The 20131-nt window shown below is 42.6% G+C and overlaps 1 protein-coding gene across 5 annotated transcripts in view; it reads left to right on the top strand.

Annotated features, from left to right (window-relative positions):
- Window positions 1-10018: 10018 nt before the first annotated feature.
- fli1 (Fli-1 proto-oncogene, ETS transcription factor) overlaps window positions 10019-20131 on the top strand; it is a 28531-nt gene continuing 18418 nt past the window's right edge. The window contains exons 1-2 of one of the 5 annotated variants that reach the window (XM_049005354.1): window positions 10019-10194; window positions 12794-12876. In XM_049005354.1, coding sequence (XP_048861311.1) covers window positions 12838-12876 — 39 coding nt within the window. In that variant the 5' untranslated portion in view covers window positions 10019-10194; window positions 12794-12837. Of the gene's footprint in view, window positions 10195-12793; window positions 12901-16420; window positions 17013-17566; window positions 17831-20131 lie in introns of those variants that run through there. The other 4 variants (XM_049005353.1, XM_049005357.1, XM_049005355.1 and 1 more) reach the window with 4 other exon arrangements.

Below are 20131 nucleotides of genomic sequence, written 5' to 3'. Positions count from 1 at the left end.
TCTTCTCCTGAAACACCTCATGACACCACCCCACACTCCCTGACCTCAGTGCAGCAGTACCCCACCCACCCCCCTGAATTAAAGAACACACGTTCAAAGGTACAAGTGACGGCTCCCTCAAAGCGCCCATAGGACCAGGAGTTAAGCCCGACGGGTGCCGAGCCGATCCCACCCCTCCTGTCCCCCCCTCGTCTGTCCACACTTTCCCAGGGGACTGTTTGAAGCCTGTGGGGGGGTCCCTGTTGCAGCTGGGCGGCACGTCGGGGGGCAGCAGGGACAGGGGATGAGATATGGGCAGGCAGAGAACTCAAGCGTTCCTGGACTGACAGGCCGAATCGAATCGAGGCGATGGATGGGATCCAGGTCCACGCGATGCCTTAGTATTGTTTCAATTAGTCGGCTACGCAAGTTCAAAGGCGAGGCCCCCACTCGCCTCTGCTTCTCATGAGGTCGCTCTCATCACTTTCCTCTTGCGATTCACCTCTCCATCGCAGGCCGCCCCATGCTCCCTGTCCCCCATCCCCCCGTCAAGGTCGACCGACAGTCACGCTTTATACTGACCAGGCGGCCGTGGCTGCATTGAATGCCGCTGTTTTATCGTCGAGGTTCTGTCAACGTCACGCGCCGGCATCCGCCGCTGAACGCCCCAGCGCCTCGACCGCTTCTCCGGATGCCGTGATGGATGGTCACGGCGAATTCGACGGCACGCCCGCAGTCCGCTCTCCTCTCGGCACGAAGATCAGATTTGGGCCGCGAGCCTCGCCGGACCTCCCCGGGGTCAGTTGGCGGTCACCACGCAGCCCGGGCACATGTTGCTCTCATGCTCTGTTAGCTACATCCATCCTCGGGACGCTAACAAGTTGGCGCTCCGAACACAATGGCATTATTCTTTTCCGTTTGTTGACGTTCCCTTAAAAGTCGCCGTGTGCGCCGGGGACCGACCGCCAGCAGAAGCGAACAAGAGAAGGTCTGTCCGTCCGGCCGATGGGAGTACGCATCTCTAAAGGCGCTGATAGCTTCCAGGCGATTTCAGCCAGTCCTCTTTCCAAACGTTCACATCACCTCACATCACGAAGTATCAGGTAGCACAGTGGTTGCCAACCTGGACCGATGCCCTCAAAGGTGACGTTTCTTTGTGGGCTCCATCTCATGTAATTCCATGTCTTCTTGCGACATGTGCATTGTGCATTTGACGACAGAGACGACGCTGGGTGCCTTACAGGGCTGTGTTGTAATACATTCCTACATTTATACAAAATAATACAAAAACAGGAAGAGGTTCTGGTACCTTGGAAGGCTTCCTTGGGCATATCCCATCATGCTCTCTGAGACATACAAGCGCATATATACAGGTGAAAATGGAGCCTGGGTTCTGAGCACAGGGTCAGGCCATTTATTTGGTATATTTCAGGAGTTAAGGTCTTTGTTTCAGGCCCAAATGACGTATGACTATTTTGCTGAGGATGGGATGTAAACCAGCAACCTTCCAGTGACAGACACAGAGGTCTAATCTACATGAGCCTTTATGTGCCTGAGGCTTATTTGACAGCTTGGGCCAATACCCACCCTGTAGAGATGCAGAAGCTTCGGACTCTGTCCAACTCACCTCCTTATTTTATTTATTTTTGGAAATTCTCTCCACTGGGATGCATTAATGGATCTTTTTTCTTTTTCGATTAGGGTTTGCTTCACTTTGCTATTGGTTTGCTTGTGCTTCCCAGCATGATGTCGTCCCCCCCAACTCCTAGCTGCTCTCTTCCTTTGATACATTGCCCAGCGTTTCCCCAGAAGAAACTGCCCCACAGATGTTCCTTCACCGACTACAAAGAAGGAAGCCTTTATGAGAGGAAGGTCTATTTTGGGGGCCAGCTTTCCAAGTCGCGATGCTCTCGGAGGTAACAGTCTGAGCTCAGTTGCCAAGTCTCATATTATTTCTTGCCTGGCTATTTTTAGATTAAAGCTACGTTAAACTGATGCAAATATAAAGATATAATATTTCATGACAGTATCAACTTCTGGGTTTTGGCGTGGTCCCACAAAAAGAGGACCTCGTTATTTTTTTCCCAATACTAAATCGGAGTATGAATCTAAATCTAAATTTTACGTCATTAAGCTTCATAGTAAATGTAACCTGCACCATATTTTCAATTATTTATTCATTCGGGAATTTCAGGTTCTTTTATTTGACCTTAAACAGATTTTTAAACTGATTTCAGATGTAAAATACTGTAATAGATAATGCAACAGGGAAAGCGGTGATGTTATATCAGTGGGTCTCTCTAGCTAATTTCACATAGATCTGCGTGATCTTAGTAGAGCTGTCCCAAAGCCAGATATCCACTCGAGGACACAATTCTTGATTTAGAGTTCCTCCAAGAGAGATTAGCAGCCCATGTTATCTTTAAATACGGTGCTGAATCCCTCTCCAAGTTGTCCAAACACCTCTGCGTGGATCCTGTTAAATTGGACAAACATCTCCAGCGTTTGATGGTTTCCAAGCGTGCACCAGGCTCAGATGTTTCATTTTGAGCGCACGACACGCCAGGACCCCCGCCATATTTTAGAATGCAGCCACCCACTCTGACGGGGCATCGGCGTGTCACGTGACCATCCATGGGACTGCAAGGAAGGGGTTTGTGTTATCGCCGACGTTACCTCAGGCCTCCCGCGTTGGCAGCTGTGCACAGATGTTCCCCCTGTGTTCACACTCAAGGTTCCCTCCATGTTTCGTTGCAGGAGATTTGCCAGTTCTGATTTGCGAGCGAGTTAAGGTAAGTCCTGGGGGGGGGGGGGGGAGTCTGTGCCTGTAATCAAAAGGTTGTTGGTTCAAATCCCAGGGTCAGCAGACTCGTTTGACCATTGGGCCCTTGGGTAAGGCTCATGACCTGCTTTGTTTTCTCAAAAAAATATATGTCACTTTGGAGAAATGCATCTACCCAGAACTTCCGGTGCCTGTATTCCTTCTTGGAATACCATGGCATTAATAATAGGTATCCTTTTAATGAAAGATAATCTGACAGAAGAAATGGTGAACATATATACACACACAGCAGAGGTGCAGTACAATTAGTGAAGGTGTACAAAGATTCAGACAGAGGAGGAAGGAACAGAGAAATGGGAGAGAACGGACGAGCGCTTCCACATCTGCAGTCGAGGAAGACATGTGGACCAGCTCGGCCCTGATAAACTTCTGGGCCGCAGCCAAAGTAAACCAAGCCGCCCCTTTGCCCCGCTCGGCCTGCCACTCGCTATGCCTCTTAATTAGCCACTGAGAGCAAGATGCTTGTCTCGTAATGAGGAAGGGAGTGCGCTGGGTGCTTTTGCAGCAGGCTCGTTAATGATGTGAGGAAGGGAGTGGAAGGGGGGTGTGGGGGAGGGGGGGTATTACCGGTGTCATGCCTACTGTGAGACCTTAATCTTTGAGGACACTGTGATACATGGATGATGGAGATTTTGGTGAAAGTTTCAAGCTTCTCGCGCCCCCTTCAGGACTATTTGGGCAGTGCCCAGGTCGGGGGGGGGGGTGGCAGTGCTATATCCAACAGCTGAAGGTGCATCACCCCCCCCCAACCGCCCCAAACCCATTCCCACAGCCGTGAGCTCCGGGTTTCACTGAAGGCGCTGAAGAAGTGTTGTGCCATCGTTTCCCAAGACCCCTTCGCCCCCCCCCCACCTTCCCCACGACAGAAACCTGGCTGTGGCAGACCCTGAGAACAGCAGAATCCCATAAACCTCAAGACAACTCTCATCCTCTTTAAGCCTGGCTGGAAGACATGTTTAGAGAGTCACTTTTGTAATTAATAGCTGGAATGCTGCAGTACGGTCCGCTTGTGGGCCACTGGGCACAGCCAGGGGCTGAGATCACGACTGTGTAAATAAGGCCTGACCCTCTGGCCCTGCTCCCCCCGCATCGTGATTCACATCACCGGATTACTATCCTCCACAGTCCCATCGTCCCATTACCCCCCCCCCCCCCCACAAAAAAACCTGCTAATGCCCCAGTGCTCCCAGAGCTGCTCACTGGTGTGAAACTCCTTGAATATTTTTAGCCCGGCGTTGACATTTTATGGATGTTGCTCTTACTTTGTGCTGCGATTTCTTGCGAGGAAACAACCAGCCCCACTCTCTCCTCTGTCTCTCATCAACTCTCCTCTCTCTGTTGCTGATTAAAAAAAGAAAAGAAATATCTTTTCGGGGCCCTTATCGCCGTTATGTCAGCACGTTTTGTTCCCGACCCGTTTAATCTTGATTCCCCATCAATCTGCTGTGACGCGGCCCACCCCCGGCAGCCTGGAGCCACTAGGACTGACCCCCACCCAACAGTGAAACCCCTCTGCAGCCCGTCTCACCACCTCCGTCATGCCCCTCCGCCACAATTTGCCTCTTCCGGATTCAATCCTGCAGCTTTAAGCACAGGGCTTTGGGATACGCAACAAAAAAATTCCACAGGGAACCCCCAGAACAATTAATGGTTCGTTCCTTAGTGAACACCCAGAACACTTCATGGTACAGCCATAGTGATCCCCCGGAACAGTTAATAGTTCATTCCATAGTGAATCCCCCAGAACAGATAATGGTTGGCATGGATCACATGAAGGCATCGCTGATTTTTAATTGGCTGCGGTGAGGAGCTTTAGCTGTCCATTGGGTGAAGCTCTTTCCACAGCAATCCTATGAAACTGGGGCTGAAGAGGAACTCTCAATGAAGCACATTTATGGTACAGGAGGATGCACAGCTGGAGCGGTAATATACCCAGCTGTGTAAATGGGGGGAAAGTGTGACAAGGCAAGCTTCATAAAAGGAAATTAATACTGGCATAACACTGCAATCTTACCAGCTGAAAAAAGTTAAGTCTGCAGAATACGATGGAAATGTGACCCACAAAGTATTTCCAGCTGAGAAGTATACAGTGTTCCTCAGAACATTCTCTGTGTTATCATCTATAAATAGTTCGGCTTTTTGAAGTCAAACGTTTTAAAGTTCACGACTTTCCATGAAGATCTAGAGAAGACCAGCTAGATCTTGAAGCATTCTGCATCTTTTACTGGAGCGCTGCTTAAAATGTTTTGTCGATTTGATTAATATGAATTTTCCTCTTTTTTTCTCAGAACATTACCTTAAACGTCTGTAAAAAAAAAAGCTGTCAGTTGTACATCTCACTTTTTAAAATATACCAACTGACCTGACTGCCCATATTAAAACTCAGCAAGTCTGCATGCTCGTTTGCAGGTGGTTTCTCAGCTCAACTGCGCCCTCTATCAGTCAGCTGCTGCACAACACTTACCTCCCAAGCCCTCCATAGCAATATCAGGTCTCGGCAACACAACACATTTATCAACACCCAATCACATTTGGGAAAATAACCAAGTGAAGTTTTTTATTTTTTTTTCCAAGAGCTGCTGGCTTAATTTCTTTCTTTTAGTATCCATTAGTCTGTCATTGCCCCTATAATACTTCTGACTGAAAGGTTTGTTGAATAATGTATTGCCTGGCTTATGCTATAGGTGTTTGGGCCAAGTGTATGAGAAGATAAGTAGCACAGAAGGATACTTTTTCCATTCTAAGTATAGACTTTGCCTACAGTTTGCCTCCTAGTACCCAAGTTGTAACAGTAATGCATTCTGACCTTGCTTTCCGTTTCAAACAAACGAGCCAAAAAAGATGAAAGTCTTCCACGGGAGCTAACATAGCTAACTGGCTAACATTCTCCATATCGGCATGGAGAAGTTGGCTTTTTAAGGGATGGAGGAATGCAGCAGTTTTTCCTGGGTGCGCAGGGTAGGGCTGGTGGCCTGGTGAGGGAACAGGAGCCCCATGCCAACAGCACACTTTGAAGTCTGTGGGCTTTGTCTGAGCAGGGCAGCGTCTTGTTGTGCCGGCCTATTTTCGCTCCCCTTTCCAGTGTTGTGAAAAACAGCATCCGGCCCGCGTGTCTGGCCGTGGAAGGCCGGGCAGTTTTCCGCGTCCCCAAATCGGTTTCACGCGTTCAGCTTTGCCCAAAGAGTCCCAGGGGGGGTGGGGGGGCAACCAAACCCAGCATCGACCTCGCTGCCCGTTGCATAAACATCACGAACTATGTGCAGTGAATATGGACTCACAGCTACATCAATTACCCGCTTTAAAATATAATAGTGACCACAGCCTAATTCTCACATCTTTATGAGGATTCGTGTTCAATCGACAAAGACTCTTTTTGAATGGCTTCATTTGCACAACTATCAACATACCCTGTTGTACTCATTTCATAAAGTATTCTAAAAACATTCACGTTTCCAAAGTAATGGAATTCTTTATAGTTTTTTTTCTAAGCAGTCAGTTTCTGAGGCCCACTGAGACGCATAGTTTCAGGGGCTTTAAGAGGGCGCAGTCTGTCTGTCACAGAAACCAGAAGGCAGGTTCTCAATCTGAAAGTTGCCTGTTTAACTTCCCAAGAGGCGCTTGACGCCCATGCTATCGTAAGAGCAGAGAGCCCTCTAGTGGGCAGACATTAAAAGGACACTTATTATCGCACGGCGTCGATAGTGCATTTCTTTATTAAATCCAGATTTGGCTGTCTAAAGGCGCAGATAAATGAATTTGTAATCTACTGAGTATCCCACACTGGGTTTAGGCTGTCAAACATATCTGGAGGACAGGGGCCGCGAGGTAAATGCATAAGAATGTAAGGCACAGCAAAACAGTGAAGTCGCAACAGACGTTAAGCTGATGGTTTGACACCGCGAACAAAACCGGGGTAGAAATAAATACACTCAGTTTCATTAACTTCGTTTGATACTTTTTCAGTGTTTCAATGAACTGTTGTCACTACTGTTATTTATTTTTGTTGCTGTTGTTGCGGCTACTTCTCCTGCTACTGTTCCTGCCGGTGCTAATCGCGTCATGTTGCGTTATTTGTTTTTTAATTCATTGAGCTCACAAGTAGAAAATACCTTGCACTGATTTTTTTATACTCATTCATTGTAATTTGTGGTGTTCTATTTGTTTCTGCAGCTAACGCAATTTAACACCTTAAACAGACTAAACGAACTAAGGACGTAGAAGCAACCCGGGAGCGGGGTGTACCGGGCAATATTTGATTTGGCTTTATTGGTCCGACCCCCCAAAAATTTGCAATTAAAATATCACACTGTGTCCCCCAATAACAAAGTCTCTCCGACACTGTAGCAGTGCAAACAAAGGCATGTGACTTATTTTATAGAAAATCAAATTTAACTGAATCACAAAGAACATGTCAAATCCAAAAATGACCTCCTTCGTTACAAATTTGCCAAAGCAAAACGCATCCGCTATTCTGGCGTTTACAAATAAGGTCCCAAACAGGAAAATGTTTTACATTTATTCTTTGCACCACTTGATGTCAATGGACACCATGTTTTCCATTTTCCCCCTCATCTGTATAATTTTACACTGTCCTGGTTAAAATAGGCCTTCGCACCCTTAAAATCGGTTATATAATATTGCGATTATTCGATTTTGTCAAGTTGAGGCAAATAAAGTGGTCGTGATTACTCTCTTGTAATTTATTGCCATGTTATAACCTTCCAAAAACAACTCTGTGCATTTACTTGATTTCCCTTAGGAAATTATTATCGCGCGTAAATTATGTTCTTTTTTTGGGTCATATAATATCGAAGATTTCTACTGTCCGTGAATTTATCTTGCAAACCACGAATCTGCAGACCTTTTATTCAAGGCAATATGTCTTGATGAACAAAATAAAGACGAGGGATGGGCGCTGCATTAAACACTACCCTCTGGCTCACTAAAAACTAGAACCGGCTTCGAAAGTTCACGGATTTGGTTCTGATATTTAGGTTTGCATGGCTGTGTGCTCTGGCTGCCACGGTAGCGTGAAAAGACGCCGAATTCCACCGTCGCGGCCCCGGTGCCGCCTGCCCATTTTCCGTCCCCACGGACAAAGTTGGAAAATGAACTTTCCTCATCGCAAGATCATCTCTTTGTTAACTCTCTAAGCTAAACAAATAAAAAATTATACCTCACTTAGAGCCTCCATTACCTCATTTGATGTGATCATAGCTGTCTGTATATTGCTATAAACTCCTAAATATACAAATATTTTACATTTTTGCGGCATTCCACAAAGGGTGTGAACCATACTTTTGTTTATGTGCAATATTACATATATGGTGGCTTATATATATTAAGCCTGGCCGGGTAATTTAAAAGAATTTGTCCCTGCTTAAGCGTTTTATTCAAAGCAATTCTTTTTTTTCTTTCATTTTTTTTTGTGCCGTACTTTTATGTTATTACATTTAAGTTTGTATGTCAAAATATTGGCCAGAACGACAGACTACATTAAGTAACAGAACAGAAGTTGAATTTGGAATACGCAGCTTTTAGCATGTTTAACGTATTATTTTACATTACAAGGCTACGCCTTAATGGTTTTGATGACATATTTCTTTTCGCTGATTCGGCGTATTTTTTAAGTCGAAAAAGTCATCAGTAACACAGATGCAGAGATTCTTGTCCATTTGAAGTTCCCAGTCATCAAACCGTATCTCCGACTATAGGCTTTGTTTTCGTTTCCCGATTTCCCGCTAGGAGGCACTTTAATGCCCGCGCTCCATAAAGCATGGAATGTTTATCCCCATTTTAATCACTGAAAAAGGTAAAGCGTCCATTCGGATGCTGAAAATAAATCCGATTTAGCATTTAACAATTCTTATTTTATCCAGCGTAACTATTCTTATTTTATCTTGTGTTTCCTAATTTTACGTCTGTCATTCGTGTGTGTTTATGCGTTTTCTCAAAATATTTGCGTCGCGAACAAAATATTTGCATTATTACAAATAATACTTACAAAATGTGAATATAGAATCGATTTGCTGCTAGTTGTTTGTTTATTCGTTTGTCCGCTTATTTATGTGCTCGTTTGTTTACTTATTATTTATTATTTATTTTGATAGAAATGCAGAAGTTGTGGGATTTTCTAAGGATAATTCCTAATATTGTTAGATTCACCTCAGCTGAATTTTTGCAAACAGTTCTACTCAGGTAATACTCTTCTTATAACATTTTGATTCAGAAGAGGTAGTGTTTTTAGGCCTGCACCCGAGAAGGTCGTGATGCTCGCTGATCTCACCTCTGGGTGACACGACTGACTTCCCTCAGAGACGCTTTCCATGTGTGATGAAGGCACCGCGTAGGAAATGGAGTTAGTGAGCTGAGTGGGGTCAACAGAACAGGAAAGACAAGCCCGCTGGAAACGCGTGTCTCTGTCACGAAGCCGGAGCCGCTCGGATCCCGCTGGTGGGCTTCCCCAGGGACAGATCAACCAAGCGGGTCACGCCGCTCCGGAGCCCCATACAGTCTCCTTTAAAAACAATAAATATGACCGCCTCACCGTTTATTACCGTTCGTTATTCTACTGCTACTTCAGCTGGTTCCTATAATCATCGCTGCTTTAAAACACGATACTTAAAAAAGAGTGATTTTATTTGAAACCTGAAAACACCTGCATATTTAGCAACATTGCACGTTTCGAAATGCTTCATATGAAACATTATTTTTTAATTGTTTTCGGAAAGATATTTTATTTTCATTAAGCATGTATTTGAAATATTTGGTATTTTTCTTCAGTTCAATGCAGTGGTAATAGTAAAATTTATAGAGATATTATGTACACAACGTTACGAATAGGCATATTGTATTTAAGTGACGTTCTTTTTTCCAATGTTTTTCCCCCATTGTAATTTGTAACTTTGCACTAAAATCAGGTGATTCAATTTAAAATTTGTTATGAGAGCAATTTCACAACAATAATTTGAACGCACTATTACGCGTTCCCAGACGCTAATGGGAAGGTGAAACCGGTTATGGGCCGGAGGTCGCTTGTTTTCGTGTATAAAAATGGACCACACGCTTTTTTTACGGTGCTGTTCCCATTTATGCTAAATTTCCCTTATTTCACGGTTCAGTGGTCTTGCAGTCCGGACTCCCTCCTACATAAGGATGCAATGGGAGACTCGTCACTCCTCCCTCATTGGCTGCTGCTTGGACGTTCTCGCATCACAGCCGCATTCCCATTCATACATCCCGCACTGCCCGTGCCTTTCAAAATAACGCACAGCCGTCCATGGTAACTATTTTTTCCCTAGAAGGATCTCATTATTTAAATTGGATAATAATTTCAGAGAAATATTTACCAGCTGTCAGCAAAATATCGAAAGGTGAGTGGAGGAAAAGTGCTATTCTGCTTTTTTCCACCCCGTAACTTTACTAAATTGCAGCCGCAGCTGAGAATTAAGGCAATCCTATTCCGATGCTTCGGTTTCAGTATTTTCCAGTTTTCCTTGTCTGTCGACTGACACTCCTACGTGTTTGGTGCCCTGCACGTAATGTCATCCATTCATTGCGTTATCCACAGGCAATAGGTGTATTGAAATTACATTCGTTTCGTTATAATTAATTGCGAACGATACGTTTGTTCATGTTTTTTTTTTGCCGTGAATCTTGATTTCAATAGATTTATTCATTTTTTTGCCGAGACACGTGTAAAACACGGATGTGGAATCGTTTGGAATAGGTTCGGTCTGCACTTTATGGTGTGCAACTAATAATTTCTAGCGCGAGGTTTAATGCTTAAAACGTAACATAATGGAGTCGCAGCCTGCAGGCTACAGGAAAGCAGGGGCAGTTAGCGCAGCGTCCTGAGCCTCCAACCGGCTAATTGAGTGCAGATGCGGACATCTATGCCCCGTTACGTTTAGGAATTGGATGCATTTGGGAAACTTTATGAGGCGAGCCCCATCAGCCGCCTGAAAGAGTTAAACAAAAGTTTATATTAAGAAACATTTATCCGAAATTACAAATACTGTTCAGTTTCATGTACAGTCTGTAGCACGATAAAATGTATAAAGTTCTTGTAACAATACTCAACCGGAGTGCACTAAAAAACTATTTTTCGATGAGAGTTGCTTTCCTTTAGAAGTTGTCTTGTTCATGTACCGTTTGTTAGTGTATTGGCCTATTGATTTATGAACAAACATTTTCTTGTGGTTGGTTAGGTCACATAACCTAATTAAAGTAATAATTTGTGGCAGATTCAGCACATTTGTCGTTGTTATTTTTTCACAAATCTGCATTATTTTCGTGGTCTTTTGCAAAGACCGGGGATTTTAATCAATGACTTTAACTGTTGACGTAATAATATACGTTGCACGTCGATTAATGTAGACCGATATGCTTAAGGGATGTATTTAAACGAATTTGTCAGTCAAATGGGGGGATAAAGGCCGTGACGATCGGATCGACCAGCCTTTAATGTGCGGTTTTAATTTAATCACCGTGGGGTGACATATTTATGGCACGTTTAAACATGTATAAAATGAAATGAGTGAATGAACAAAGACACTGAACAAGGTAAATAATATTCCTATTGCCAAAGGAAAAGTGTAAAAATAATTATAAAAAATTCATAGCCGGGTGACAAGCAATGCAAAAAACAGTGTGAAAATTACGCAGACATTTCTAAAAAGGCCCCGTTTTTGTGATAGGAATTGCTAAATGTCTTATGGCAGCCCGGTCAGTAGTTGCAGGCCGATCCAGCGGGTAAAGGCGCAGTCCTCGAAGTGCCCTTTCACCCTAGACTTTGTAAGCCGCACTTATTAAACAGGAAAGTGCTTCAATATGCGGCAGGCTTCTGCAACAACCTGATGGTGGGAGCAGATGGCCTAATCTAATTCTATTAAGCAACCAACTGCTGTTGTATCACGACAAATACAATAATAACAACAACAACAACAACCATAATAATAATAATAATAATAATAATAATAATAAAATTCTTAAAATTAGTTTAAATTTCTATACTGAACAAATAATACCGGACATGACAAACAGTTGCAGTTTTGTCAGTATGGGATAGGGAATCAGATTGTCGGCAAATTTGGCACTAAATGCTGAGATGCAGTTAAAAACAAGGATGAGTCTGCAGTGGTGATGTTTGCTGTATTTTGTGTAGCCGACGGACAACCGATCTCACTCGCTACGTGAAACTTTGGCACTGCATAGAAAGTAAGCTGCTATATAACTCTATATGTTGTCGCAAGAGGCCAGAGTTAAGTAAATAAAGAAAACCGTTCATTGCGTAAAATTAGTTATGGGAAATACGACTGCATTTAAATCCGAGCCCGATCAAATAAATCGGTACAGATTTTTAAAACTAAGTCAATAGATTATGAAGACACGTGGAACAAAACGGATATTGGAATTAGATCGGTGCCAGAAATAAAATAACCCGAGGCATCAAATATAGTCGGGAAAGAGCAGTATTTGTTGGCAATGGGTCAAAAATGTGTGCAATTCTGGAATAATAAAACTAAACGAATAATATGATAAATGTCTGAGAAACTTTGGAGATGACCCTGGGGCGTCACAGTTTCAGTACTGGACAGAGACCTATAGCTTATTAAATGGACACAAAAAGGCTGCAGAAAGCGATCGCGCATATTTCCCGCTTTAATGCGGGCCCTGCGCTAACTCTCCCTGAGTGCGAACAGTTTAAGAGGGCAGCTCGCTGGTCTTATTGAAATGACTGAACGAATGGGGTGGGTCGGTGGGGGGGGGGGGTGATCTTTTTATGAGGAACCGCAACATTCCGCACCCGCTGTTACAATTCTGGGCTGTCATTGTTAATGCCATTGTTAAAATAGTAGTGATGGTGGTGTTACAGGCCTAGTAGTAGTAGTAGGCCTAGTAGCAGTAGTTAGTAGTTGTGGTAGTAGTAGTTTTTCCTCACATAATTTATAATTCTGCCGGCTTTTCCAGGGCCTGTAAAGTGAACATCCCACCATTTTCAGGCCCTTTTGACAATGTTTCAGACTGTCCCAGACACCGCGTCTTACGTCAAGGTAAGACATCGTCTCTTCCATCAGGTAATACTGGGGAAAGGGTTTGGGTTTCTCCTTCCATTGTACTTTCACCTTTACGTTAGTGTTATGATTGCAATTTGTGATTTGAATGTAACTAGGATCAAACTCTATTTGTATTTTAAAAACTAATTGTTTCATTGGTATGCCGTGAAACATCCTCACTTTATCTTTGACGGCAGGGTGTTGGAAGGTAGTTCCTGCACTCGAAGCTTGTCGTCCTCATTACATCCTCTAATTTCTTTCACTTAAAGCAGAGCCTTGCTCTCAGTGTTCACGTTCAACAGCGCGATCTGATTTTTTTTCTTGAATGTCAAAATAAATTTGAGGCATTTGGCTTCTACAGTGTGGCGCCCTGATTACTTTTACATATTATCATATTTGACATCATACAGTTTTTCTCCCCCCCCCCCCCCCCGCCCCCATCAACCATTCTCTAAAGAATGTAAACAAATCGAATAGCCAACATCTGGTATACACGTTTTAAAACTCTTTACGTCAAATCATAAGGGACAGTATGGACAAAATGGCCTCGAAAGCTTTGATTTATGATCGTGAAATCTAATTTCTCTTTTATCTCCTTTAATAAATGACAAAATTCTTAAATACACTGATTGGGGAAACAAAGCTTGATATTGACATAATAATGGTCTCAGTAATAATGAGGTCAGACCTTAACTTTTAAGATGCTTTACAATAATGACCCTAATTGAACAATGCCTTTTACGTAAATGCATCTTCCCAAATGCAGATGTAGTCCCTCTGCGTTATATGTAACTCCGGAAATGGGCAACACTTTACATGAAGGGCTCAAATAACTTAGTAACTCAGTTACTACTCAAGTGCAAACTGCGAAAAAATATAGAAACTGCATGAGATACATGACTGATTGATGATGAACAGACATGGGACCAGTATGTAACTGACACTTAATTTCTGGTTTATTAATGCATTAAATAACAATGCATTGCTGTATTATTTGCGCCACCTAAACTAAAGTATTGTCAAAACATGCATAAATATAGCCTATATTTCAAAGGTCATCAAATGGAAGCGTTTAGAGAATATTTAGTGTTTAGCAAATCCACTGTACAGAAATGTGTGGCTGCATTGTAGGGCACATCAAAAGGACCAGGGCAGGCGATTCATGATTCCTCCATATTGGACTCTTTTTTTCCCAATGGATGGTGCCCCTGTTTTGAAGACCTTTCACCCTTGACTTTGAGATATACAGAGCAGTAATATTGTTTGTGTTGCTTCGCTCAAAGAGCAGTTTTCAGAGGGGCTCAGTCTTGGACACCATGAACAATTCTGGGTTTGTTTCCAAGGGTTCTTACCACTGAGGAATGTTTGAGGAGAAAATACACTTTGAAATAAAAAAAAAAACCTCTTTTGCAGCAAATATGGAGGACTAGAACATTAGGAAAATAAACGTTTAATATTGCAGTTCCATTGCCCTAAAAAGAACATTTAATCAAAACGAAATTATTTATTCATCATAATACATATATTATATTTTTTGAGTGTGTGTATAAGTGCATGTTACAGCATATACACCTACACACATATATGTACATTAAAATCAGTCGTAATGATGTGTTCTATCTATTGGGGTCAATTTCCACAAAAAGCATTCTGTCATTTTCGGACATTCTTGCATTTGCGTAAACTATAGAATCTGTAAATAAAAGAGAGGTTTTTAAAAGGGGGCTATTTTTCCACATAACATGGCATCTGTCATTCAGAATTTCGATCATGTTAGAAAAAAATGTGCATTATTCTGCTCAGAATGCAAACCAGACACACCCCAGGAGAAATTTTAAAGAAATATTCAGCTCCATTCAGGCGAGTCTGCAGTCTAGCTGTAGTTTTGTTTGGGTAAGGCCAGGCGAGACTGGTGCTCTCCAATAAAAATAAATCTCAAATTAATTATGGCCTCAAGCAAGAGGCCAGACAGTTTGTCCTGTGTGCAGCAGGCCTTCACTCTCTGCATTTACTATTTTCACATTGGCTTTGCCTTTACCCAGGAGGAGGAAAGGGGCTAACCAGCGCTCTCCAGTCTAACGTACAGCCCTGGGGCCAATAGCCATCACCACGTTCGGGCTGAAATACGTAAAAAGTCTGTAACCAGAGCAAATTTGTAGATTCTTTCTGGTTAAACATTAGTTTACCACAGTTTCAACAGTAACATTTGGAGGAAATATATGATCGTATTGAAGGTGTATTTATATAAATATGCACTATTTCTCCTGTTTGTGGATGCAGGTTTGTAAACGACTTATATATTTGCATACTTACCTAATGTATACAGCAACTTAAATACCAGTACAATAAATTACTTGTAAATTCTGCATGTTAATATTTTATGATACATGTACGGTAAATGTTTTGGTGAATTATGATAGCTGTACCTGTAAATGTAGGTGTACCTGTTTCCAAAAAAAACTGAAAAATATTTCTTAAATAAAAAGAGAAATGGTGTGAACGCCGCCGCCCCCCCCCCCCCAGTCTTCCATTGTTCCCTCCCACTTGCTGTTCATTCCCAATGGTGAGTAGTTCCTGGCCTCCTGTAGCTCGTGGTAGGAAGAAATGTCTGGCAGTGAAGTTCCAGTGCAGATCCAGATGTTCTGTGGTGCACTGTATAAACCAACTTTCATTTGTTTACTGGCCTTTCGAAAATGTTTGGTATTCATTAGGCCCTGGCAAGTCATGCCTGTGGAACGCCCCCCCCCCCATCCCCCTCAAAAATACTCTATATATATCATGAAGTAATTGAATAATTGTGGAACTTTTTCTTTATTTAACGTCTTCGCGTTTTAACATAATTAACGTGAAACCCCTGCATCAGTTGCAGTTCATTTTGCATGTAGTGTCTTATTTCGTCTTCGAAGAAATCGTTACAAATATGTTTTTTAAGCTCTATCGGTGAGAGCACTATAAGGCAGCGAAATTTCTTCTACTTTAAGCTTTTTTTTCCTTGCAAATACCATTATCGTTGGCTGATGCCGAGATAATTATCAACCGTCTACGATTTTATAAACGCAATGAAGGTAAATTAACTTGCCATGACTAAACCGTGGTGCATTTGCAAATCATATGTCTGCAGTACATAACCATTTTTGGACGGATATTCTTTGTTAATATCGGTTAAGGTCCAAAATAAATAACGACTGCTAAACACAAGAGATTTGTGATACGCATCGTCCAATGCAGACGCTATTTCAAAACAATTTTCTAAAGCCAGCATTTCGACAAATTTTACTTTTGAGTTAAACCGTTTTTTAACTTAAATTTAATATGAGCAAAAAGGAGACCGCCACCAAAAAGTTAAACAAGGTGTCTCCCTTAATTAGAATACACTGAGTTGGCCTCAGGCAGGAGCAGCCTTGACCCCTAGCAGGATCCAGATGTGGAGGTCTCAAGGGGGCCTCCCCCCGGGCAGACCCCCAAGTGGAGAGCAGACAGACCGACCCCTGCTGTCGGTTACGGCGGCCCGGGCTCCGTTTCGCTTAGCTGCAGTCGCTCCCCGAGGCGGAGTCCTGTTGGTCTGGTCACGTTCACTGCTGGCTCCATGTCACTGGAATTGCGGCTGAATTGATGAGGGTAATTTGAACAAGAAAAATGGTTGTAGGAGGGGAAACACTAAGTCGGGTAAAACTAAGCAAGTGGTCACTTTGTAACTGCTTCACCACCAACGCAAAGTAACATTCTACATTATTTTAACAAGAGAATGAAGAATATGTATTAATATCAATGACAGCAGCAGTATCAACATCTGGATGACTGACAATCGGAAGATCAATCGGATTCAATTTTCTTTTAAGCATAATTTTTGTTTTGGCACAAAGACTGGTTGACATCTCAAGCTGTGCGTGGTGGGAGCTGCTCGTAACTAGGGCTCCGGGTTTTGGGTCCAGCAGATATTGTTTCAATTTCGGGGAGGCAGATCCGAGCGGCTACTGTGAACTTGGACGAAACGCGCACACGTGCAGTGCAGCCTTTGCAGAATCTGCGGCGGGGGCTCATCCTGCTTGGATTTTATTAATGGTTGTTTTAGTGGGACTCCCGAGGTCTCGACCAGCGGCGTAAATGCTGGGCTGTTGAATTCCCCGTAACAGGTATAATCCCACTATTGCATTTTCTCCTGTTTGATTTACAGTCAGGATATTGGTATTTTAATGAAGCGCAGCTGTTTGCTATGGAAGTTTCAACTTTATTTATTTCATACCGTGTCAGACTTACACGTTTTTATCGGACCCACGAGAAAAGGATCAAAGAAAAACAGACAATTTAAACTATGAAATAGATCAAAATCAGCGTAATGAAGGCGTTTTAATGTCTGATGTATAGATTTGGAACCAAGACAGAAAGAAAACGCCGTTGTTATTCCTTAAAATTAAGTCTCCTAATTTGTTAGTAGTCATACAAACCTACCCGGCAGCCGACGCTGCATTCCGATGTAAAAGCAAACGACTTAATCGCACTTAAACACATTAGAACAATGCCGAGGACATTTCGAAGCAAAAACATTTTAAGGAGAAAAAAAAATTCCATTGTTTTCTCTGCTTATCTCCTCGGGACAAGTATCCTGCTTTTGGTGTTGCAACGAAAGGGAGGGCTTGATGTGACACACAACGCTTCCTTCTCAAAAGCAGTGACTTCACTTCCCAAAATTAGAAAAAAGAAACCATCCGGTAACTGTCTCTCGCTCCCCGCCACATAACCGGGGCTGGAATTAATTCAGGAGCGTGTCATGTTTGGGATATTGTTCGGGTCCGGTGAAAATTGCCCAAAATGGACGGAACTATTAAGGTAAGGGTGGAGAGCAGAGAGTGCGGGTCTCTTTGCTGTTTGTCAGTCGCGCCTCCTGTTAGCGGGAGTCTTTCTGCGCACAGACGATGCTCCCGGGCTGCCTTTCTCCTTCGCTCCCAAAGCGGTAACCAGATTTCCTCCTTTTTTCCTCTTTTCTTTTGAGGTTTCCTTTTTCCTTTGCAATCGAAACCCTGCAAAAAGGGCAGAGCACTACGTCCGCCTACCGAACATTTCTACTTGAAAAAAAGTTTCGATTTTGGAAACAGACGCGAGGCATGGAGTTGAGGGATTTTGTTGTTTTTTGGTTCTGAGACTCACTTACGGTTTATTATGCAGCGGCGATTGTTATGCTTGGATGTGACTATATTGATTAAAATAAACAATAGTGTTATTTTACGTACGAGGTAGAGATGGTCAGTGCTTGGTCACTTATTTGTAAGTGTCAAACTGTGGCTGCGCAGTAGCGGTGGCACTGCGCCCAATTTACTCGAAAAGTGTCCTCGCAATACATACTGAAGTTTTCAAATAGCCCGGGAAAAGGGTGCTTTCCTGAATCGTGGTATTTAGTGCACGTTGCCTGTTGTTGGTTTTGTTTGTCTCACAAGTTTGCACACAGGTCAGCATCCGTTTATGTGCGCGCGTGTGATGCTTCTCACCCGATTTTATGCATCAGCGAAAAACCCGCAGCTGCCAGTACCGCAGTGAGCCGATGCACATCTAGCAGTATAAAAAAAACACAAAACTCTTTGCTATTATTAATTATTCAAAAGTGGGAGACTTTTTGACGTTTTTTGTACAACTGAGGTAATGCCGATTTAGGTTAAAAACAAGCCATTTATTACTACTAGAGGCCTAAAGTAGTGCGTAGTTTTCTAAATATGTACATTTATGCTATATTCACCGATTGCGTATATTGCACAGACCTAATATATTGTATTATTAAGTAATTTAGGCTACATAATGAACACCAGGCAGTAGTGTATTATCGATTAGGCTAGACGATGTGTTTTTCATACTCTGCAATTACACTGCAGGCTCCAGCGTTGGATGTGAAACTTATTCGGAAAGTCTCTCAACAGCAAATCCTGCTCTTTCCCTGACGGGTTTCTTGCGGTTGAAATAGTGTCATTGCAGCGCTGGGTGTGGTGCGATCACGAGGAGCATAAGATCATGTAATGGTGCTTAATTGCTTACTGAGGATTAAATCATTTTCGGCCGTGCGCGCAGCAAGTGCATCTGGATGCAAGTGGACCGTAAGAGGGTGGAAACGATTGAAATCGTCTTTTATAGCTTTTGCATGTTAGGTGCCGTTTAATATGTGTGCCTCCTGGTCTGTTGGTGTGTTTTTAACTGGCGGAGAAACTCACACTTAATTGCGCGTCGTTAACAAGCGACCGCGCCTTTGATGAAATTGTCCGATAAGTGACGTCCTGACACACACTTTAGGAACAAAAAAAACTAGAAAAAATGTAAATAGTATTGTCTGGGAAAAAAACGCACCCCCGTTGACAGTAATAATTTTCATTTGTTTTGAAAATAATTCTAAACTCGCCTAAATCGAATTACGTTCACAATGTATTTGTCATAGTAGGCTACTATAAATCAAACAGGTTTTCTTTTTTCATTCATAAAAAAACTTAAAATGACTGTTTCATAGTATGCTACATTCAGCCTAGAACAGATTATGAAATGAATGCAGGATGCCGAAGAGCTCGATTTTTGATTGAGCTGTAACCGTATCCTGACCAGCTCATCAAAAGTTTGGGCTTATCGAGTCATCCTAGCCTTCCTGTTCTGCACAATCTGGTTTCCCCACAGGTTTCCCTTTCCTCTTTAAAAAATAAAAATAAATAATAAAATTAAAACGGCAGAAATACCCGCTCGCACTGCAGCGACTAGGGCGTGTGAACGCTGTTTGTGTCTCAGCAGATGTGAGCGCTGCTGTCTGGGATTTCGGGGCTATGAACGCGGTCCAGGTTTTACAGTCTGACGCACCCCCTGTCCGTCTGGCGGTGGTACTCCCTGTGGCACATTATAACAAGCTATCATGACCTTGGCATTTATATTTATATTTATGTCATTAATTTACCAGTAATAAAAGTTATTTGATTGTTACAATCTAAGAGAGACATTAAACGCATTACTTAGATACCTATCCTTAGATATACTGATAGCGATCATGTATGCTTGTAGGCTGAATTACAGTAATTTTATTAAAAGCCTTTATCATATAATTTAAAAAAAAAAAAATAACAGATGGCTTTTTTTTTAATGGTTAAGAGGGATTTCACTGCCTTCCAATTGTACCCTTAGAAACTGAAAAACAGGCTTATAAAGATGGTTCTGCCACAGGCCACACCTATATATTATCATCCATTTACCTTTGACATATTATTGGGTTGTATGACAAAAATTAGCTACCGGT

This window comes from Brienomyrus brachyistius, unplaced genomic scaffold (assembly GCF_023856365.1).
Source record: "Brienomyrus brachyistius isolate T26 unplaced genomic scaffold, BBRACH_0.4 scaffold265, whole genome shotgun sequence".
Lineage (NCBI taxonomy): Eukaryota > Metazoa > Chordata > Actinopteri > Osteoglossiformes > Mormyridae > Brienomyrus > Brienomyrus brachyistius.
This window is presented reverse-complemented; position numbering and strand designations above follow the sequence as displayed.